At 47.5% G+C, this 23,913-nt stretch overlaps 1 protein-coding gene across 1 annotated transcript in view; it reads right to left on the bottom strand.

Moving 5' to 3' along the window:
- Positions 1–23,913, bottom strand: part of AMDHD1 (amidohydrolase domain containing 1) — a 426,527-nt gene that overhangs the window by 395,837 nt on the left and 6,777 nt on the right. Inside the window, exon 2 of the mRNA XM_069629827.1 lies at positions 9,001–9,107. Within this exon, the coding sequence (XP_069485928.1) occupies positions 9,001–9,107 (107 nt within the window). The remainder of the gene's footprint in view (positions 1–9,000; positions 9,108–23,913) is intronic.

Below are 23,913 nucleotides of genomic sequence, written 5' to 3'. Positions count from 1 at the left end.
CACCCTCCTGCGCTCCCTTTCCGTGGAAGTTAAAGGACTACGTAGACATCCCACTTGCATAGGTTCAGAAACAGACTCAGAATGAGAGGATCCTGTAGAAGGGATAGAACCAGAAAACCCAGCTTCAGCTTTCCGTTCTGAGCGCCTGGCATCAACCTGGAGAGCTAGATCCACTAAATCGGGGAACGCTGTGGGCAAGGAAGGAACTACTGATAATGCGTCCTTTATAGCGTTGTTCAGACCCTTGTAGAATAAATACCACAGCCCTCTTGCTCTCAGGCCATGAAGTCTCGGCTGACAATTGGTTGAATTTTGTAATATATTCAATGAGTGTTCCCCTGCCTTGATGTAATTCTAATAGTTCTAGATCCCTGGACTGGGCTTTGTGGGGGGTGTCAAAGACACAAAGGCGGCCTTAGAAGTAGGATCGGGGAAGGAGGTAGGTCGACACAGGAAGTGTAACTTGCACTGATTTATAAATGTGCGGTACTTGGTGGGATCCCCCTGGAATCTTTCAGGTGCAGCCAATGGAAAAGGAGTGGGTAGAATCAAGGGAGCAGGAGTGGTTGGGCCTGGGGAACTGGGGCAGGTGATGCCGCATCCCCGAACTCTGCATCTGCAGGTAATGGGTTGCGGGTACTCTGAATAGCATCTAAACGTTGGTGAAGGGCTGTGGTGGCTGCAGCCATGTCCGCTCTTAGTACTGTAATCGCTTGAATCATAGCTGCCATGGGGTCATCCGCGGCACCCTGCATACTCTGCACGACAAAGAAAGGCTTCACAGTCTGTCAGGTTGCTTGATTGTCGTGAAGAATATTGAAACCTCCGTCCAAGTACCACAGAGAGAGAATACAAGATTACTCCCTATGCAATCATTGAGGCCACAGGTGGGTAGTTCTTGCAGCTCGGATCCACGGGAAATGTTGAAACCCAAGGCAGCTGTAAAGAAAACCTTTATTAGCAATCAACTGAGCACAGTACAAGCAAACAGGCAGAATAAAGAACAGGGCTTACCTAAACTGATGGGTGAGACAGCCCAGAACCTAAGATAGTTGGTAATTCCGTGGATGGGCACGTGAGCTGGTTTACCCGATGACAATAGGGAGAAGAACTGTAGGCTGGGTTAAAACCCAACTTGCCCTCCTGTAACTTGATGAAACAAAAAGACCATAATCCAAAGTACTTGATAACGTAATGCAGTGAAGAGGAAACAATGGCAAGTCCAATTCAGGGTAATCCAAGACAGTCCAAAAAGCGTTCCAAGTTCGAGATGATCCAGCAAACAGAGCCAAAGACGAGAGCAAAAGCAAATCCAAAAACAATCCAAGAGTCAAGAGCCGTGAAACACAAGGTATCCAAACGCTGTACAGAGTCCTCCAAAGAACAGCTGTGAAGCGCGGAAGTTCAGTGCTTAAATAGCGGAAGCTTCTGTGTCACCTGATCCGCGATTGAGACGGATGAACGCGTCACGTGACCCGCGGACGCGACACGTGAGCCTTGTTTTGATCTCAATGGTCTCCATGATCGCGGACTTGACTTTCTGCGGACAGCGTCCTGTAGCCGGCGCCTGCGAGCTCCCTCTTGCAGACGCCATGGCAGACGCCAATGAAGAAACGGAGAACCCTTGGAGTCTGCATGTGTGGCCCTTGGGGTAAACCCGCTCACGTGACACCTTTCCACTGTGAGGGACATGGAGTGAAAACCTGACTGGGGTGACTGGTGTATTGTGAGTATTGCCTGTCCTATTGTCTGACCTAGAGGTTTGTGAAAAAGGGACAGAATGAGAGGACAGTGTGACAATGCCTCCTCCGAAAACCTGTTCCACCAGGTTTGCCCAGGTGTATAAGGTGAAATCTTCCGAGTAGTCGAGGGGTCTTGAGATTAGAAAGTGGTTCCCAGGTTCTTTCACTAGGAGGAAATCCTTTCCATTCAACCAGGTATTGAAGCTGACCCCGTTTATACCTGGAGTCACATATTCAAGATACTTCATATCCCAATTGGTTGTCGACCAGTAGAGGAGGCGGTCAGTGGGATTTCCGGGAGGATTGGTGGTAGGGTTTTAATAAGGATGTGTGGAATACTGGGTGAATTTTCTTCCAAGAGTCTGGTAGACTAATCCGGTATGAAACTGGGTTGATAATTTCCTTGATGGGAAATGGACCATAGTATCGAGGGGCCAACTTTTTTGGCCATAGATGCTGGGGTAGTCATTTCGAGGACAACCAGACTTGATCACAGATTGCATAAGAAGGACCTGGTCTCCTTTTTAAATCTGCATACCTCTTAGTCTATGTTCTGGCCTTCTCTAAATTTTCTTTGGCCTCTTGCTGTACGTTGATGAGGGTTTCAATCCAGGAGTTGACAGTAGGTACTGGTGTAGGATGAGGGAGAACAGAGGGTAGAACTGATGGATGGAAACCTTGGCTACAATAAAAGGGGCTGGTCTTAATTGCTGAATGGTCAGAATTGTTGTAGGTGAATTCAGCCACGGGTATCAGGAGCGACCAGTCATCCTGAACCTTGGTGGCGAAACATCGAAGATACTGTTCCAGGGTCTGATTAGCACGTTCTGTGACCCCGTTGGTCTGGGAATGATAACCAGATGAGAGGGCGCGTTGGATTCCCAGAATGCGACAGAGATGTTTCCAGAATTGAGAGACGTACCGAGGTCCTCGATCAGATATGATCTTGGAATGGAGTCCATGTAAACGAAATATGTGTTCCAGGAAGATTCCAGCAAGTTCGGACGAGGATGGTAACTTACACAGAGGTGTATAATGAGCCATATGAGTGAACAAATCTATGGTAACCATGATGGTCGTGTACCCTCGGGAAGGTGGTAATTCCACAATGAAGTCTGTAGCAATGAATTCCCATGGCCTTGTTGGCAGCGACGGTTGCATTAGAAGACCCGCCGGTCTATTGTTATCATGTTTGTTTTGACTGCAGACAGCACAAGCTTTGATGTACTGCAGTACGTCGGTCTTCATTCCAGGCCACCAAAACTGTCTTTGTATAAAACGAGGGGTGTTGGTTATGCCACGATGTCCGTAGTGAAGGGTATCATGACAGAGGTTTATCATTCTTTGTTGTAATTTCTGTGTAGGAATGACCGTGCATTGTCCTTGAATAAGTATCCTTCCTTAAGTCTTAGGTTCCATGGATTCTTCCTTGAAATATCCTTCCAGAGGTCAGAGGATTGGGTTTGTACTCGAATTTCGTCCAGAAGGTTGACTGCTTGAGCTACAAAGATCGTGTGGGGAAACATCTTAGGATAGGCCTTGTCTTCAGTAGTTACATAGTCAGGACATCGAGATAAGGCGTCAGCAATCATGTTTTGTGATCCGGGAACATGAGTGATTTGGAATTTGGTATTGGGCAAAGAAGTAGGCCCAACGCGCCTGACGACTGTTCCTGCACTCCAATGATTGTAGAATTTGAAGATTCCGATGGTCCGTGCGGACCTGAACTGGATATCTAGCACCCAGAAGCAGATGTCGCCATTCAGTGAAGGCCTGGCGGATGGCTAACAGTTCCTTTTCCAGGACGGAATAGTGTGTCTCACTGGGAGTCAGGGTTCGTGAGAGGTAAGCAATGGGGTGTTCCAGTTTATCCTCAAGTTCCTGTTTCAAGACCGCTCCTATGGCGTAGTTAGAGGCATCCGTTTCCACCAGGAATGAGCGATTTATGTCTGGTTGGGCCAGGATGGGGGCTTGCGTGAACTCTGTCTTCAATCGTTGGAATGCCTTGTCTTGCGGTGTAGACCAGATAAAGGGAGTGTCTTTCTTCAAGAGAGCAACAATCGGCTGGACAATCTCGGAAAAGGTAGAAATGAACTTCCGGTAGAAGTTGGCAAGCCCCAGGAAGGATTGAACTTCTTTCACGGAGGTGGGAGCAGGCCATGCCAGTATGGCCTTTACCTTTGAAGGGACCATACCAATTCCTTATGGGCTAAAGATGAATCCCAGGTAGTGAACAGAAGTAACGTGAAACAAGCATTTTTCGGGTTTGGCTAAAAGTTTGTGTTCACAGAGTCGTTGCAGTACTGCCTTTACATGCTCTTCATGCTTTAGAGGATCCTTGGAAAAGATCAATATGTCATTCAGATAGACAATGACAAAAAGGAATAACATGTCAGAAAACACCCTGTCCATAAAACATTGAAAAACCGCGGGGGCATTAGCTAATCCAAAGGGCATGACTAGATATTCATAGTGACCAAAGGGTGTTCTAAAGGCTGTTTTCCATTCGTCTCCTTCCCGGACACGGATCACACGATAGGCACCCCGGAGATCCAACTTCGTGAATACTACGGCGCCTCTCACAGCTTCCAGGATATCCGAGATCAGGGGTAGTGGGCACCGATCTTTGAGGGTGCATTGATTTAAGCCACGATAGTCGAGGCAAGGTCTGAGTTCCTTGGTGTCCTTCTTGGGAACAAAGAACAATGAAGCACCTGCTGGAGATTTTGAGGGTCTTATGGTGCCGTTTTCAAGGTTGGTATCCAGGTATTCTCGGAGGGCCTTTTTCTCAGGTTCGGAAAGAATGAACATTCTGCCAAAAGGAATCACTGCTGAGGGATCTGTATCTATGGCACAGTCTTCGGGTTTGTGAGGGGGTAAAGCCTGGACTATGGCAGTTGAAAATACATCAGCATATCCCTGATAGGCCTCTGGGACTTGTATGATATTAGAAACCATGAGTGGTGTTTTCAGGTCTCTTGGTGGTTCTTTAAGGGGTGTCAAGGAAGGATCCAGGATTAGACAGTGGGACATACAAAACTCTGAGCCTAGGAATAGTGATCCTCCTGTCCAATTGATATACGGATTGTGCTTCTGTAACCAGGGCATACCCAATACCATGGGGTAATGGGCTGACTTAATGATGTTGAATGTAATCTGCTCTTGGTGATGGTTTATGGAAAGTTGGATCTCTTTTGTCTGCAGGCTTATGGGTCCTGAAGAGAGGGGTCTTCCGTCAATTGCTTGCACTGGCTGCATGGTGCTTCGTGTCTCGTACGGAATATGATGACTAACAACCCAGTCTTGATCAATGAAAATTCCCATAGCTCTGCAGTCCACCAAGGCCAGAATGGGATACTCTTATTCTTGGAGGGCGACAGGAAGGCTTGTAGTATCACCAAATTGTTTTGCCCAGGAGAGTTCAAGGATGGAATTGATGTGGAGCAAACATCTCTCTCCCAAAGCTCTGCTCCATCTAGGATCGGGAGCTTGCGTTTCCCGAACGCCGAGAAGGGGCCACGGGACACTCCCTAACAAGGTGTTTGTCTGAGGCACAATACATGCACAAGCCCGTATGAATCCTTCACATTCTTTCTTGCGGGGATATAGGTCCACGGAAGGCTCCTATCTGCATGGGTTCTGGTTCAGAGATTGAGCCTGGATTAGCTTTGGATTTCTTCTTCTCTGCCTTTCTTTCCTGGATACGAAAATCTATTTGCATGGCAAGGTCCATTAGTGCCTGGAATTAGTTTGGGCGAGCCACTCTGGCCAACTCATCCTTAATCTCCTCATTCAGTCCTCTCCTGAAAAGGGTAAAACTCGCCTCCGGGGACCAATCAGCTTCCTTGACTAACTGCTTGAATCGGGTAACATAGGTGAGCATATCCTGGGATCCTTGCTGAATGTCTAACAGGCGTTCCTGGGCACTATAGACCAGTTCTGGACGGTCAAACATCGTCTTAAGGGCTTGTATGAAGCCATCATAGTCATCTAGAAGAACGTCGCCGGAATTAACGAGGGCCGTGGCCCAGGTTAAGGCGTTTCCTGAAAGGTGGGAAATTATTAAGCCCACTTTAGCCCTGGGAGTTGAAAAGTAGTAGGGCTTAAAAGTAAAGTGAACCAAACATGAATCCAGGAATCCTCAAAGGGTTTTTGGTGAGCCATCATATTTGTCCACTATACCACCCAACAATACACTTTCTTTTGTGGCAGAATCGCGGGATAGAACTAGTTTGAGAGCAGCGTTTTCCGCCTTTAGATTCTGCACCTCGGTTGATAGCTCTTGCATGCCACGCATCAGTTCCTGGACGGCCGCTTTCATGTCCATATCGAGTTCGGTCAGTTGACGTCTCAAACTGTCAAGGAGTTCCCCCCTTCTCACCTGAGTTCGACCTTTGCTGGATTTCTTGATCGATGCCTTCTTGCGTACTGCTCGAGTCTTGAATAAGGCTGCACGAGTCTCTTCCGACTCCAGAGTGTGTTCAAGTACCGGGATGCAGGGGTCCAGGAAAAGAGGGCGCGCAACTAGCACACGAGTCCAGGAATCAGGAAAGGAAGGAAAGGGACTAGAATTGGGTTAGAGTGGACTAGAATTGGGTTAGAGAGGAAGAAGCAAGGGAAACAATACCGGGAGCTACGGAGCACACGTCTGGTCGCTACTTCGCAATAGCATTGAGACGCGCAGGGCCGCGGGGGCGTGGCATATTTATGGAACGTACTACGTCCGCCATGAAGGCTGGTGCAAAGCGATTCACGTGATACGGCCCTGTTGGGAGAAACAATGAATGCAAGCCCCGCCGTGACAAGGACCAGGAAGTCCAGAAGGGGCGCGTTCTGTGGGTCATGACACAGCTGGGACAGCAATATTCAAACAGAATGTGGAATAAAACTGCATGAAAAGGTGCTGTCAAGGTAACGCCCATAAACCAGAAGCTTTTATAACCATCTAAACTAATTAACATTAGTAATTTTGTAACATGAAAAAGTCTCTCCACAGGCAGCTGATGATTGTTTATCAAACCCCTATGAAAGGGTATACATTATTTTCTGCGATTGGATCACACAAACCTTACCACACTAACCCTGGCTCACCCATCTTACGTCACAATCCAACCCCCAATTTCCACATAATGCCAATTCATTGAAAAATGTCAGATGACCAGCGGAACTTTATTCATCTGTCCCGATCACCTGATCTTCGTTCTCATGAGAAAGCCTTCTACCATGACATTGTCAGAGCCTTGAACCAAGAACAATTTACTGTATCGAAGTAACACATTAGGAACTCTTCGACCTTCTTCCCAGGCAGAAGTATATTAGTTGGGCAATTTGAAGAAGCCATGGGCTTTTTGAAAACGCCAGTAGATCAGGCTTTGTAAATTAAATATGCTGTATTATAAAAGTTATTGTGCATTCATTACCTTTCAGCGGGACCCGTGAGCTCCGATTCATGACCTAGAAAGTAACAAACATTGTTTTACTCCTTACCATGCGACGGGCCCCAGAACACAAAAACCACATCATCTAGTGACGGGGGCAATAGGTCACTTGACTCACTTATGTCCCTTTGAGACTCAAACACAGTGGCCCTGACTGGACTCAGTCCTGGCGCCTGGCTCATATAGAGATGTGAGCAGGAACACTTTATTTCAGTGCAGGAGTGCTTTTATTTTACTTCAGTGCTGGAGTGCTTTTATTTTACAAGAACTTTCCAGGTGCTGGAAGCCTTTATTCCAGAGAACATCCCCATGTGCTGACTCATTAGGTGTGGCTCCCTAGGCCTGGTCTTCGGGTGCTGACTCAATGGGTGTGGCAGCAGGCAGGCCAGAGCTACTGGGCGTGGCCGCGAACAAGACTATATAAACCCACCAATCCCTCAAGCAAATGCTTCACGTTACTTTGCACCTCCGTGCAACGTGACGCTCACCGCCGCCTGGATCAGCTACTTACCTCGTGATCCTGCAACAACCGCATCCTTTACTGGACCCTGGCTCGCATCTCACGGCAAGGCTCGATCTTCTTGGCAGATCCCCGAATCGACGCAGCAGCACCTGCGTTCTCTGTCCCACAAAGCCAAAGTCCTGAAACGAGAAAAGAAGACAAGACAAGGTTAGAACTCCCGAAAATACCCAACCCAGGGTTGCTCCGCATTTGAAACCCAACACGCACCCTAAAGCACCATAAAAGGCTACTTACCAGCTGTCGGACCATCTCAGCCCCGCTCCTCCGTACCGCCGGCTCTGCTTCTTCTACCACAGCTACCGCTGGCACCGCGGTAGCTAGGGGAGAGAGCAGAGAAAAGAGACACTGCATACAAAGGAAAGAGAACAAACTTTACAAATACAATTACAACAGTCGGAAGACAAGCGGCCAAGTGGAAACAAGGGAAACACTTACCCATAAAAGAAGTGGACTAGTCGTAGCTGGCCTGGACCCGGTTCCCTTCAACAAGCGCTGCTGCAAGAAGCAGCAGGACAGAGAGCTCATCATCATCATTCAGCAGGTGATCCTCAAGAGTAGTGCAACCCCAAGGAAGCATCCAGGAAGAAGAGGTCTGGAGAAGGGGTCAGGGGCCATAGGCTACATACTCATACGACCCCCCTTATATTCACAAGCAGGAACCGCACTGCTCATCCCTGCAGTTCCCCAAACAGACGCAGAGGGAGGAACAGACAAGAGGAGTTTCATCCCTGGGAGGGCTGCGACCGCGCCCCAAGGCCTCCGCAGAGACCAGATGAGCGTAACAGCCCCCAGCCGCTGTGGCTTCTAAGTAAATTAATAAAACAAGCACACGCTTTACAAAGGCATACTTTGAGGCCCATTTACCATGCCTCTGCCTAAAGATAAACCTTGTTATACTTGCCCGTGACCCATCATTATTATTTATATTTCTTTAAATGTGAGACACTTATTTTAGAGCATTTTCCAGCCACTCCCACAGCTGGTAAGTTCACACCTCTTCACGACGCTGAACTTGCATTTTTATTACACTGGTATGCTTAATGTGAAAATGTAAGATGTATTTAAAGAATGGCTCTAAAAGAGTATGAACTCAAAGAAGTCATATTACGACGCCAAAAAAGGCAAATTTTACACCATGCCATCAGTAGAAACATATCAGTGAGAAAAAGCCACTTTCCTAAATGAACTCTTACAGAAAATGAGCCTGCAAATGTTTGGGTTCATTTTGTATTGGGATTACTTATTCTGATAAATTACGGCTTTTATTCTCTTTCACATGTGTTTACATTCTACTTACCAGGTAGCACACACTTCCCGGAACAATCGATTACCCGGTCAAATGAGGATTTTGAAAACTGAGTTTGGATGGCACTTCTGGGGCCGATTGCCTTGATACACCCATCTCTAAAACAGAACAAAGAACAGACTGTTTTACCATACATTATACAAGCTGATTTTCAGCTATGTGTTGCCTTCTACAGAGAGCCTTTGATGGCCTCCAGAGGGAGCCCACATAACAAAGGCAATCTTCCATTCTCACAATATGCACAGTTATTATATCACAAACACAGCGCCATCCATTTAATGCAACATTGTCAATATAGCAACACAGACTTTCCAAAAATATCGAAAGGCAATTTTCCAATAAAATGTTTTCAAACTCACTTGGCTGTCAAAAATCCAAAAGATGAATGCCCTGCTCTGATCTCTTATAAACCCAGTTGATTTACTTATTTATTTTAGAATTTGAAGGGAGTAAAGTTCACCACGAAGGCAGCATCTTAGCACTTGTAAACACAAGACAAGTTCTTCCATAATACAATCATGCAAACAGATTTGTATTTAAATGTCCCTCATTTTAATCCTCCCAGTCTCCCCACAGAAACCAAAGACTGTTCCCCCAATGCATCGCAATCACATCTATGATGATCAGCCAGCAATGGTGGAGCGCTTTGGTGTACCAATTTGAAATGCGCAAACTATGCAGCTAAAGCTATTCCCCTCCACATGCCTCTGTATGGAGATGAAAAGGTTGCAAGATGTAGTTTTCTGTATGTAGCAATAAAGCTTACCAACTGCAGTAAAGCAGGACATTAGCCTGGAATAAATATAACAGTGTATAGGGCCCAATTCAGAAAGATTTTCATTTGAGCATATCAGGGAGGAAATTCCACCCGCTTCTTTATCCTTCATACAAACAATTGAAGAAATCTGTAGACGCCTAGAGCATCTATGAGATGACTGACCACATTTTTGTGAACCACTTTGCACCCGAGCATCCCAGTTTTAGGCATCTAGTATCATGTGCAAGGCTCCAGGTTGAAATCAGAGATGCACAAAACATGGCGTTAAGGAGGGGAAGGAGGGGGCAAATCCTTGTGGGATTGGTTTCTGCCCCTCAGGATTGCCACAGGTGCTCTGAAAGCCAAGCAAGGATCCTTTTGCAGTGCCATAGCAGGGCTCTAAAGAAAACTTCAGAGGTTGCTTTTGGTCATATGTGAATGTCCACCAGGTGACTCGAAAAAGCAAAAAATCTGTGACATCATATGCGACATCTTGACAGTGGCCTGAACAGGTTTCCCCATTGCTGAAATATAAATATTTATTGGAGATGATCCCAGCAAGTGTGCCAAGGCAGTATTTTCATACAGACAAGTGCACTTCAACAGTATCATACCAGCATCCTGCTGCAAGACGAATAAGGTGAGTGGAAAAAAGGGGGCAATACCACAGCTGCCCGTAATAGCGTTCTCCGTTTCCTGCTCAGCATAAGGTCTGCTAGAACACCCCTGCAGGATTTAGTTCTTTACTTGTGCGATTTCCTGATGCAGAATGTAATAGGTCCTAGAGACTGGGTTATCTATTCGCAGTCATCTGCGGTAAATGATTTAGCGGTTACTGCATTCGCTACTCCCTGTATTCTAAGAATTGAATCACAAATCAACTACATAGTTCCCCTTGCCATACTGAAAGGCAGATATAAATACTAAAATCGTTCTGAAAAACAATCATTACATATTCACAGTAAAAATATAATCAATAAAGTGCATTGCTGAAATTGCTAGATGATCATTTGGTGCAATTAACAAATGCCACCATAGTTTTTCCCCATGTCAATGTATGCTGTGCAACATAAACTTTTCAAAATAGAGCCGATGTAGGCTTGAAAGTTGTATACATTCAATCACCAAGTGTTTAACATCTCCCTAGATACAGAACAAAATCGACACTTAAGTTAATTCTTTGGAACATTTTGGAAAGCGCCTAGGGGTTCTCTCACCTGAGTCTGATAAGCCGGATCCTTTTCGAGGAGTTCTAGATTTTTCTTTCTTTGTCCTTGTTTTATCACAAAGTCGCTCTTCATGGAGGAAGGTCCTATCCTGGTACGCCGCACTATGGCCTTCTATAGATGGCAACATGGGGGACAGAGCAGCGGACAGGACAGATTTGTCCAAAAAACAGAAGGGAAAAGCCCAAAGGCATAAAAACCCTATCCAAGTGTATGGGTGACAACGAAGTTGACACTCTTGCAGCAGGAGTGATGAGAGCCAATGAAGTAAAATGGAGTTGATTCCACAATGAATGCCAATAATGAGAGTTGGAAGTGGCGCCACAAAGAATAGCACAAGAGGACAAGAGGAATTGAAGAACGAGAGCACTGAGAATAGAATGCCAGAGGAGAACGGCCAGTGAGAATTCAGAAGGCAATGGATCCATGGGCGAAAGAAATGAAGGAATGGATGGAGCGGTCATAAAGGAGGAGGAGGACAAGAGGCAAAGAGCGAGGCCAACAAACAGAAGGACAAACAAGCGTCCTACCCAAAGTCAGAACGAAAAGGGTTGCAACGCAAGGAGTGCCGTGGCTTGTCGGCTAATGATGGAAAGTTGCAACGTGAGCAGCTATATTTGAAATAAACCGGACTGCTTGCAGCGGAACGTGATGGCACACACGTTGCTCTCGGAGATATAACAGTGTTATGGGTCATTTGCCTACCTCGACACCATCGATGCTACAGCGACCAACTGGCAGCTGTGACAACCTCCTGCACTGGTAGTAAATTAAGTTTCACTTGAATAAGTAATTCTTTAATCCTCTTGCCGTAGTATTTTGTTTAAGAAGAATTGAAGACTTCTAAAAGGTTTTATGTCCTTGGTAAAATGGTCTGACATTTTATAGGCCATTAATTGAGGTCTAATCAAATTCCAATCATTTTCAAACAGGCACATTTTGACCCTTTTAGGAGTATAGATTAAGTCCTCCATAGTTAGGGAATCTTTAGACAAAATACCCACTGCTATGTCGATCCATTCGTTCAAAACCTTACATGAGTGTTGAATTTATCAAAGAATGTATTAAACGGGGGGCAAATAATAGGTCTTAGAAGTTGCACCCTACGCCAGCCAACACATGCCTTCAGTGTTGTTAGATCCAAAAGATGAGACTGCTGGGAAAGGGGTACGGCAGGGTAGGGAGAGCGCCCTCTTCCATACCACAACTTCAAACATTTTCCAGTCCAACATTGTATCCCTTGTCTCTGCGCCATGCGTAATTCTATGGATGATCATACACTTTGATAGTAGGTATTACTGAAAAACCACCATACTTATCTACTGCTCTTTGTGAGGTGCAGGGGGTTGGCGATTGTGCCTTTGTCTGTGTTGCCTGTTCCTTGCTCTGCAATGCTTGGTTGCGCACGGTAGTGGCGGTGTGGGTTCTGTTTTTCTGCAGCTAGTCTCCTGTTCTTCTTTGCTTGGGTGTTGGGTGTATACAGCGGCCCAGCAGCCTTTTTGGGGTCATCGGCCTCTTCCAAGGCCCTGGTGGTGCGGTTGTGCTCTTCTGTTTCTTCAGCTCCGACCTCATCGGGATCTCACTCCACAGCTGCCGTGGCTGGGAGTCTTGCCTGGATGGGGTGTTATTGCGTAGTTTAGCTGCACCCCTCGTCTGGGGCGGTTGTTAGGCTGCTGCTAAATGATGTTCCTGGCAAGGTGAGGCTGCCTCTTGGATCGTTCCGGTGCCGACGTGGCACGGCCCCTCTGGTTGCTATGCCATGCCGGGTTGGTGTTGCTTGTGGTGGTTTCCCCATCCGGGGTCAGGTGTTGGTGGACGGGGTTGGCTCCGGCCGGCTCCCATGCCATTGACACCCTGCTGCTCCTGCTCCCGTTGGCTGGTGGCCTAGTCGGATGCGGCAGGTGTGGCCCATCTTTTTGGGTGTGACTGGCCAGGCCCCCATGTGTGGACTGCCTTCCCCGGCTTGTCTCCTCACCTAGGTTGCCTGAGGTGTCTTCTACGGCCCAGTGGTATTTTGGGGTTGTCTCTATTGTCTGCTTCTCCAACTGCTGGATTGTGGAGCCTGCATGACCACAACGGCTTTCCGGTGTAGTTGGTGCAGGCTACTTGTTGGGAGAAGGGTAGGTGACAGGCTGGTAGGTCGTCCTTCTTTGGATTCCCCTTCTTCGGATGCAGCCTTTGCAGCCAGGGGTCATGCCTTGCCAGAGTGGTTGTGCAGTGCTGCCCCAGGTGCGGGACTGAGTATCTCGGCTTTCATGGTCCAGGGCAGTGGCGCAGTACCTTCCTTTGTGCGTTGCTGCCATTTCCCTGTGATGGGGCTGCCCCTGGATCTGGTCTACTCCTTGGGCTGTTTGCTGTGCCTTCTCCGCCCTTTGCTAGGGGCTGTCTCTTCCGGCCTCCATGGCAGTGAGCATTTTCCTTGCCTGCCTAGTCGGCCGGTCTTCTGCAGAGGTTGTGGCTAGTCTAGGTTCTGTGGTTCGCACGGTCCTCTCTGGATTATGGATGGCATGCTGGTTCTTGAGGCTTAAGACTGTCTACTTGGTAGCCATCACCTTGGCAGCCAGGGGATGTCGGTGCCCTCTCCTGTGGGGCTCCATACCTAATGGTCTCCCCTGACGCCCTGTCCCTCCGGTGTCATCCCTTTCTTCTCCCCAAGGTAGTGTCTAAATGTCACATTTCCCAGGAGATGGTCCTTCCTTCCTTCTTCCCTGCCCACTCCTCCCCAGAGGAGGAGCACAGGGCATTTCTGGATGACAGAAAGGCTGTCCTTGTGTATCTGGAAAGAAGCAGGGTCTTTCGTTCCTCCCCAAGCCTGTTTTTCACCTTTGGGGGTCCGTCTCTGGGGAAGAAGGCTACTGTGCCCACAATCAGTCGGGGGCTAGGCGACACAATCTCCCTGGCCTACTGGTGGGAGGGTTCCCCTCCCGGCTGGTGTTCAAGACAGAGGGAGAAGGTGTTGCTATCCAGGATATTTGCTGGTCTGACCCAAGCACATTCATTAGGCACCATCGTCGTACTCTCCACTGTCAGGAGGCGGGAGCTTTTGGTACTGGGCATTTGAGTGTTACACTTCTGTGACCAATGAGTTGAGGACACAGGATTTTGAGCTGTGTGCTTAGAAAAATGTGTGTTGGTCGGGTTGCATATCTCCACCTGGTCTGAGGTTTTGTTCTGGGCCCAGTCTCTCTACAGAGTTGGCATTCCTCAAGTATTAGTAGTGGGACAAGGAAGGGGGATGTGGAAGTAATGCTCAGATTACTTACCGGTAATCTTCATACTCCTAGTCCTACTCTTCATCGTCCCAGTATGGCTTTCTCGTCTCCCCTGCTGATGAATTGGCCTTGCAGGGTAGTCGGTATTAACTGGAATTCAGGGGAGGTGGGCGGTTATGCACAGTGAGCGGGAGACAGGACCAAAAAGAAGAATGGACATTTTAAAAAGGGGTTCCTGGTGGGAGGTGGGGCATCTCACGTATTACTACTGGGACATCGAAGAGTAGGACTAATTAAAGTTACCAGTAAGAGCATTCAGAAAACGTTTTTTTGCCCTTCTTGTGCACCGTCACTTTGATTGGGGCATTAAGTCTGTCTTCTATGCTCATAATAGTCCATAATGCCCACTTAATTATCGTTTTCTTTTTACGGTGTAAAGTTTTATTGCATCTTTTATGGGAATGTCAAAGTCCTGAAATAAAGAATGGTTTCGTACATTTTTTATTTATTTATTTATTTATAATGCGCCATTGACCTGCGAGACTACATACATATCTGACAGGAAAAATTCAGCAGAGGCCTAGGTAGAAAAAGAACACAAGGATAGTGACAGGGAACCAGAATCCTAAAAAAAGGACTTGTTTTCAGCTAGTTGAACAATCTGGTTTTTAAGGCTAGGCGTTTATGGCTTAGGATACTTGGCAGTGAGTTCCAAACCTGTGCAGCCAGTACCGGAAAGGTGCTTCCTAGGCTCCAGGTGCTTTTATACTTAGTGATATGATATATGATATGATATGGTATTTGTAACGCGCCTATACACAGGTGTTTCAAGGCGCGACGAGGCAGGGAGGGAGGGAAAACAAGGGGAAGACAGACAAACGATCCTACTAGGCCAAGTGTCATTCAGATCGCGCAAGTGCAGAGGTAGGGGGAAAAGGAGAAAGTGCAGGGGGAGGAGGTGGGGGGGAAAGTGCAGTACAAGGTAAGTAGTGTAATAAATATTAAATAATAAATAATATATAAAAAGGGCCAGCTGGTGGCAAGTGCGAGGTAAGTGCAGAGCAAGTGCTGGGAAGTGCAGGGAAGGGGCCTGTAGGGATACAGTGACAGTCCCACAGTGCAGGGGGAGCCAGGGAGGCAGTGCAAGTGGAGAGTGGCTGGGTCCTGGACCGAGGTCGCTGAGAGTGGCCGAGATGCAAGTTTAGTGCAGAATTCAGTGGGGAGTTAAGCAGGTTTAGCAGGGGAGAGGGAGAGAGAAGGCAGAAGCGAAGAGGAAGGTTTTGAGGTGCTTCCGGAACCGGAGATGGTTCTCCTCAAGTTTCAGGGAGGCAGGAAGGCTGTTCCAGAGGGAGGCCCCTGCTGCGGAGAGAGATCTACCCCCAGCTCGTTGCTTAGAGAAGCGGCTGACCATGAGGGAGTTGGAGACGGATGAGCGAAGGGCTCGTGAAGGAAGATATTTAGGAAGAGAGAGTTGAAGGTATTTAGGCCCCATGCCCCAGAAGGCCTTGTGGACAATGCAGAGGGTTTTGAACTTAATCCTCGCAGCCACTGGGAGCCAGTGAAGAGATTTCAGTCCTGGAGAGATACGGTCCCTGGGCTTGAGGCCAAGGACAAGTCTCGCAGTTCTGTTCTGGATAAGTTGCAGAGGGCGGAGAGTGGAGGCAGGCAGATTAAGATAGAGGCTGTTGCAGTAGTCCAGCCTTGAGAGAACCAGGGCTCGGGAGACAGTGAGCTTCTGGGGGAAGGAGAGGAAGGGAAGAATACCTCTGAGGAGGTGCAGCTGGTAGTGTGACTTCTTAGAGACGTCAGATATATGAGGAGAGAAGGAGAGTGTGGAGTCGAAGATGACCCCGAGGTTTTTAGCCTTGCAGGTAGGGGCAGGAAGGGGGCCAAGGGAGGCTGGCCAGAGTTAAGTGGTCTTAATTAGTCCAAGATTGGCAGAACGGATGGCACAAGTAGGTTCATAAAATGAGATACGCATTCTAAGGTATGCCGGTGCCCTACCCAACAGGCATTTGTGTACCAAGGAAGCTATCTTGAAATGGATCTGGGCTGAGATGTGAAGCCAGTGTAGCGATTGTCCACCAGATGAGACGTGCTCGCGTCTAGGTATACCTTTAACCACGTGCACAGGGTAATTCCAGAGAATCTACAGTTGTTTCTTGTATTTTTTACCAGCCCCCACCAGTAAATCGTTGCTGTAGTCGAGGTGCGAGAGAACAATAGCTCAAGCAATTGAAGCACAATTAGTTTCAGAAATAAAATGCTTAATGTTCCTCAGAAGTTTAAAGGTAGTTGTTGCAATTCTTAGATACATAGTTTGTCTGAATCCCCGCACTGAGGGAGGAATCAAAGAATAACCCTAAGGTCTTTACTTTACCCACTACTGGAATGGAACAGTCCTTTATTCTGAAACATGTGTATTCATTCCCTAGTTGAGATCTTGCCAGGGAGCTGCCAAAAAGCAAGAGTTTGGTTTTTGCTCCGTTCAGGCAAAGCCGATTCGCTGTCATCCAACGCTCTATGACCCCAATACATTGTATTCAGATTTAATGAATCGATGCTATGATCTGCACTGATTTTCAAGATTGAACTGAATTGATATTTTATTCATATCGTGCTCATATATGATATGATATGGCATTTATAACGCGCCTATACACAAGTGTTTCAAGGCACGACGAGGCAAGGGAGGGGAACTAAGGGAGGACGGACAATGATCCTACTACGCAGGTATCATTCAGATCGCGCAACTGCGTGGGACAGGGGCATGGACAGTGCAGTACATGGCAAAGATAATAACAATAAGTAGCAGCCAGCATATGGCAAGTGCATGGATAAGTGCAGACAACCGGTGTCAAGGGCTGGGAGTGGGACTGTAGGGATACAGAAACAGTCCCCAAGTGCGGGGGTTGCCAGGTGGGCAGTGCAGGTGGTGCCGAGATCAGAGCGTGTCAAGGTAGTGAGTGCAGTTCTAGTTCCAGTTAGGGGGTCAGCAGAGGAGAGGAGGAGAAAAAGCAGAAGCAAAGAGAAAGGTTTTGAGGTGCTTCCGGAACCGGAGATGGTTCTCCTCAAGTTTAAGGGAGGTCGAGAGGCTGTTCCAGAGGGAGGCACCAGCCGAAGAAAGAGATCTACCACCAACTCGTTGCTTGGAGAAGCGACTGACCCTGAGGGAGTTGGAGGCGGATGAGCAAAGAGCTTGAGAAGGAAGGCATTTAGGAAGAGAGCTGAAGGTATTGAGGTCCCAAGCCCCAGAAGGCCTTGTGGACGATGCAGAGGGTTTTGAACTTAATCCTTGCAGCCACTGGGAGCCTTTGCAGAGATTTCAGTCCTGGAGAGATACGATCCCTGGGCTTGAGGCCAAGTACAAGTCTTGCAGTCCTGTTCTGGATAAGTTGCAGAGGGCGCAGAGTAGAGGCAGGCAGATTTAGAAAGAGGCTGTTGCAATAGTCCAGCCTAGCAAGAACCAGAGCTCTGGAGACAGTGAGCTTCTGGGGGAAGGAGAGGAAAGGAAGAATGCCTCTCAGGAGGTGCAGCTGGTAGTGTGACTTCTTAGAGACGTCAGAGATGTGAGGAGAGAAGGAGAGAGTAGAGTCGAAGATTACCCCGAGGTTTTTAGCCTTACAGGTGAGAGCAGGAAGAGGGCCAAGAGAGGCTGGCCAGAGAGCTACATACTCAAGTGTTTCAGTTGGCCGTCATCTGCATAGTTTGTAAAAGATCTCTAGGGACTCGAGTAGGATGCAGCAGGGTCTAACATATAGCTTGAAAAGCACAGGTGAGATGCAAGCACCCTGTGGAACACCATAGGCAATGGGAGCTAGTTTGGAAGAGGCATTCTCCCCAACATACAGAAGATTTTCTATCGGAGAGAAAAGATTTGATCCAACTGTTAGATTGGGGGGCGTAGTTCCCCAGATCAGATAAGAGTGGAGATCAAGCAGTAGTGATCCAGCAGATCAAAAGCTGCACATAAATCAAGGAGGACCAGGAGACCTATTTTCCCCCTGGTCCACCATCTCAAGCATGTTAGTTTGTAGATCTAGTTTGTAGATCTATCAGAGCGGTCTCTGTGCTATGATCGGATCTAAAACCGGATTGTTTGCAATGAAAAACGGAGGAAGATTCAAAGTGAGCCTGTAGTTGGTTAGTGGCAACCTTGTCCAAAATGTTCAATAAAAAAAATTGGAATTGGTGATAGACCTGAGGTTTTTTGCATCCTTAGGATCCAAGCCGGCCTTCTTCGCCAAAGGGGTAATATTAACTATGTCAATGACTTCACAAATTGAGCAACGGTCAACAAAAGGCGTTAAAATAGACATTTTAAGGGTTTATTCATATTGTCCAAGTCCCATTGATTTGTTTAGGAGCTCTACAGTCTTTGTGTTTTTAGTGAAAAAATGGGAACTTGAGTGGAAGCTCAGTATTGCTACTGGTCCTGGGAATCCTCAACACCTCTTGTTCCACAAAAGCCTGGAGGCTTTTAACAGTTCAGCTTTCTTAATATTGTTGCTGCAGGAGAGCACCCAAATGACAGGGCTCCCGTAGTTCACCTACTGACAAGGTAGCTGCAAAGCTCATGTCAATTTAAATATGCCTTGGCAGTGAAACCAACATCAAATGTACATTCTTATTTTGGCTGACTAGGCTGTATCCACAGTCTGTTCCAAATCCCAACCGCTGCTACCAATGTGACAAATTTGACTCTTGCCCTGCAGGAATACAAGGAGTAGAGGAGGCTAACGCACCCACTCAGCCCTCACACTTCCACAAACCAGGAGCCAATACACTGAACCAAGAGATATACCTGCTTCACCCTTTGTGGTAAAGTGGGCTGAGGGATGGCTATACTCTCAAGAGAGCTGCAAATGTGGTTCATTAGCAACCCAACCAGCAAATTATAACAGTCCAAAATAAAGGAATGTCCAATCAAGTTTCTATAAAACTATATGCTTTAATCAAACATACCATGTACAATAAAAACCAACTTGTAGAAAAGGCGCAGAATATGCAAAGATACAATAGATACAGCACTCATTCTTGATGTTGCAAAAGGGATTAAAATGACCTTTCCAGTCTGTAGGGCCCAAAGATGGACCAGGGGGCAGATACCAGTCACTAATACCTTTGCAATGATCATGGTGGTTTGACAGAGTCTGGACCAGGCTTCTCAGTGTCGATCACAGGTTCTCTCCAGGTTCAAAGATGCAACAGTCACGGTGGTCCAGCTGCAAGCTGGAGTCAGGTCTAACGGAGGGCAGCAGCGGTCTCATATTGTTTACTCGAGCTGTGCGGATCAGGCTGTCACAAGTTTCAGTTCATGGTTCAAGGATCAATGGCAGTCGAGCTTGGGCAGAGATGTGCAGGCAAGTCGATTCTATGTGGGGATTGGAGGCAGCTGTTCAGGAGGCAACAGGGTCGGGCTGATCGACAAGAGCGGTGATGTTGAGGCTGGTGCTTCGATGGAGACTCGAGCAATGCAAAACAGAGATGCTTTGTTGGTTCGAGCCGAGGTAACAATGCGCTTCAGTGAGCGTGATGCAATGGAAAACATAGTTGGAGTTGAACAGGCAACAGAGGTTCAAAGAACAATCAATACCAAAGGCAGCATCGAAGGATCCCGAGAGTTCACTCAGTGTCAAACATGCTCGAATCATAGCTCGACGATGTGATGCTGGAAATGCATTGGAGGGACAGGGCCTCCCTGTCCTTGTCCTGTAGTTATTTTTTCATTTGTGTTCTGTATTGTTGTCTGCCCAGGTGTCCATGTGGGACTCCTGGCAGTGCAGCTATTTCTGTTTTTGGTTTGGTGTACAGACCCATGGGATACCCTTATGGCACCCATGGGTGAGGGTACAACCCTGTGCCCCTAGTGTATGTTTTTGGGTACCTGTGTGTGGCCCACAGAGCAGGGTATGGGCAGGTGGCAGCTCCGGGCTGAATTTGACAGGTGCTCCGAGTATCCTCCATTTTGGGATACCCAGGCCCTGCCATTGGAATCAGTTGATTCCGGATAGGAAACAAGATGGCCCATGTGGCCTCTTGCTTTCCATTGCATGTTACCTTGTTTTCCCAAAGTCCTGGGAAGCACTGGCTCTGTCCCTTCCCCCTGACTGGCTGATGAGTGGAAGTTCCATATATGATGCTGTTGTGAAGTCCATGCCAGACTGGCAGGAGCCTTCCCAGTGATTGTATGTTGTGGGTACACCCTGTGGGTGGGACCTGGGTGAATGGAGTGTGTGACCAATATGCACTTCTTGTTGTGGATGTCTGGTTTCTGGTGTTTGACACAATGACTGAGATAGCCCTGCCCGAAACTGGTATGAATGCAGTGTGTAGTGTTGAATGGCTGCGTACTTTTCCCAATACGCATTCCTTGTTGTGAGCATCTGGGAGGGAGGAGCATGGCCTCAATGCACTTTATGCCTGATTGGCTGACTAACTGCTGAATGACCTTCTGAGTGATTGGTTGCCTGAGTGTGACCCAGCAGAATGAATGAGAGATCAACTAGTATATCTGGGGGCCTCTCACCGTTAGTTTCAACTTCAGCTTCTGAACGATTTCTAACATTGAAACTGAAGCTGAATCTCAAAGCCGAGCCTGAAGAAGAAGGTTGACTTGTCTCCCTTCGCCGAAGTCCGAAAGCCATCAAGACTGATCCAAGAGAGGACCTGGTTAGGCGCCCTCTTCCTGGCTCCGAGGGACCATCGAGCACCACTAACCTTCGCCTAACCGGAGACGGGGACCGCAGAGGAGAACAAAGATAAACTCCGGACATTCTGTCCACCATCGTCAAACAGGGTTCGCAGGTTTGCATAACCGCTGGAGGCCCGTCGAAGCCATGTTGCCCAAGAGGGGACCGCTTGACACTGTGCCACCGACGACCAGAGCCGCAACGCTCCTTTACCAAAGACTTTTGATTCACAGACATGCTCGTCCGCACCGCCGCCTGTCTTATCCCGCCAGAGAAGGCCAGGCCATCGACACGCCGAGGAGCATCCGCTGGTGGATTTCCCGCCACCCAAAGACCGTAGACACACCGGACTCCTCGACGCCCTTGCTGGGCCACAGTTCCTCACAATCTCTTTTGCGGTCCTGAACTATCGACATCGAGATGCCCCGCACGCCTCTTCCTTGCAGGACGTCTTTGAATCATCGTCGAGGAGCACCCCTTGGACCGAAGCTGCCGCCTCGACGCAGAGTTCACTTTCTTCGAGGGATCTCGACGATCTGTGGGTCCTGCTTTAAATGGAGCCGCTCAAGAAGGATCCGTCGATGACTCTTCGTCGAACTCTGCTATTCCAGGTACATTGGGGTGGTAGAAACATTATAGAAGGAAATAAGACTTATAGGACGATATATGGACTGGGCTTGTGATATATCTTTACTTTACAGGTTGCCCAGGTTGGGGGTGGGGGGGGACATCTCTAGACAGAACTGCATCTAGGTAACAGGGCCAGTATTCTGCCAATTGTTCTAACCAACTGCTTTCCTCCTATATCTATTGTTGGTTACCTTCATTAAGTGGCTTGTGTGACATTTAACCAGAGTACAGGTGATGCACTTTAATGAAATCTGATAATTGTGGTACCACTTAGAACTGTATATATTTGCCATTGGGGATTTACTGAGCACAAAGAGAGTTATTGTAATTGTGTATATAACCTTGAACCTTAATTATATAAAGACTGTGTTTTAACTAATACAGTGTGTGGTATTCTTTTGTGGGGGCTTGTGGACTAAACTGTACTTAAGAACCAGCCTGCATCACCCCGAGAAGCTAGGCCCCCGATTGCTCGTACATTGCTACCAACAATAGGGAATCTTGTCTGGGGTTCTCTGTGCCTCTCCTCTACCATATAGGGAGCAGGAGTACAGAACCCCCCCCTCCAATCTTTACACTGGTGGCAGAGTGGGATGCTTATGGTTTTAAGAATCAGTGTATAAGCGTGTCACTTATAAAATATCTGCACTTTGTTGGATTGAGGTTTAGTTGTGTACAAGATAACTGCAATACAAGCAATGGAGTCTATTGCAAATTGTAAATTGACTAGAATGCGCTTAGAGGCTCTCCAGAGTGCTTGTGAAGCCAGGGAATTAGACTTTGAGGATAGGTCTAGGGCTGAGCTGATAGCTGCCATGGTGGACTACCAGACTGAGGGTGAAACTCTTGAAGGGGGGGTGCAACCAATGAGGACTCTGCCCCTGGGGTTGTTGCTGAATCTGATTCTGGGAATGCCACCATTCCTGCTGCCTCTGTTCCAAACCCCAGCACTGCTCTTCAGGGGGAAGCCCTGAAGATTCAACTTTAAAAATTGGAGCTACAACGGGAACAGTTAGCCTTTCAATACAAAAAGTTTGAAACTGAAGCGGAGTTGAAGAAAAAGGAGTTGGCACAGCAAGTGATACTCAAAGACAGGGACACTGAGCACCAAAGAATCCAGCTAGAGTGGAGACTTCAGCTAAACCAGTTGAGAGTGGCAGGTCCCCAGCCACCAAATTTATGAAAGATTTGGTTGGTGTGTTTGTGGAGGGTTCAGATATCCTCCCAATGGATTGAAGCGTTTGAAATGGCTTGTGCAATTCATGATGTAGATAAGAGAGACTGGGCTAAGTGTTTGTTAAGCAGGGTGCCTCAGACTGGTACAACTGTATTCTGAAACTGAGTGTGGAAGAAAGGGGTCAGAATGAGTACATGAAGTCTGCTTTGATTGCCAAGTTTGGCAAGACACCTACCCAATACCTTGAAAGGTTCAGGGATTTTAAGAAGAGAGAATGTGTCTTGGGTTGACTGGGTGAGTGCTGCGCACATGAACATGATGGGGTGGATTGATGGTTAGAAAGTGAAAACGTTTGTTGAATTGTCTCACCTTTTGTTTTTTGAGCGTTTTTTGGAAGCCTGTTCACCAGAACTGCGTCAGTATGGTGCTGACCCGAACATTTTGGATCCCTTTAAGCTGGCTAGGTTGGCTGACAAGTGGGTCTCCCACCTGGTGTCCCCTAAGGACTCCAGTGGGAAGGACAAGGACAAAGAAAAAGGGGACCTCTCAGAAAGCTGGCGTCCCAGAAGCAGTCAGTCAGGTAAACCAAAACCTTCCTCTCATAAGTCCCAAAAATGTAGTTGGGATAAATCCTCTGTGGGTGGGAATAAGAACCGGCTTGGCAAGTGATCCGCATTAATTCAAAACCGACATTTTTCACTGTTCGGGACCAGCCCGCCCGCCTTGACTCAGCAGTTAGCGTCTTTGCCATACGCCCGATGGACTGATCTTAGACACGGACTCATTACATTCATCCTGAACAGTGAAAAATGTCAGTTTTGAATTAATGCGGATCACTTGCCAAGCCGATTCTTTACCCATTTTGGATGCGTGGCTGTGTGCCCCTCTGCATATTAAGACCCTGATTGATGCACGACGACCACCTATATAGCGGCACTCTACCTAGTGGCGTCACTGTTCCGGGATGGTTGCCTTATCTGTCCATTGAGTCAGAAAGGACCCGTCGTCATACAATTACAGGTTAGGAGCCAATTACCAGCCAACCACAACCTGATCTACTAATGTTGTGAGACCACACGAGCGCCACGGAAGGTTGCACGCTTACAGCACACCCTTTCCCTTACGAAGGACACAATTGCTTTATTGGGATTTTCCTGACTTTTACAACCCTCATGATGAATGTTTTCCGAGTGATTCCCCAAAAACAGAA

Source organism: Ambystoma mexicanum, chromosome 12 (assembly GCF_040938575.1).
Source record: "Ambystoma mexicanum isolate Mex_15411 chromosome 12, UKY_AmexF1_1, whole genome shotgun sequence".
Classification (NCBI taxonomy): Eukaryota; Metazoa; Chordata; class Amphibia; order Caudata; family Ambystomatidae; genus Ambystoma; species Ambystoma mexicanum.
Note: the sequence above shows the minus strand (reverse complement) of the source record. Positions and strands in the feature narration are given on the sequence as shown.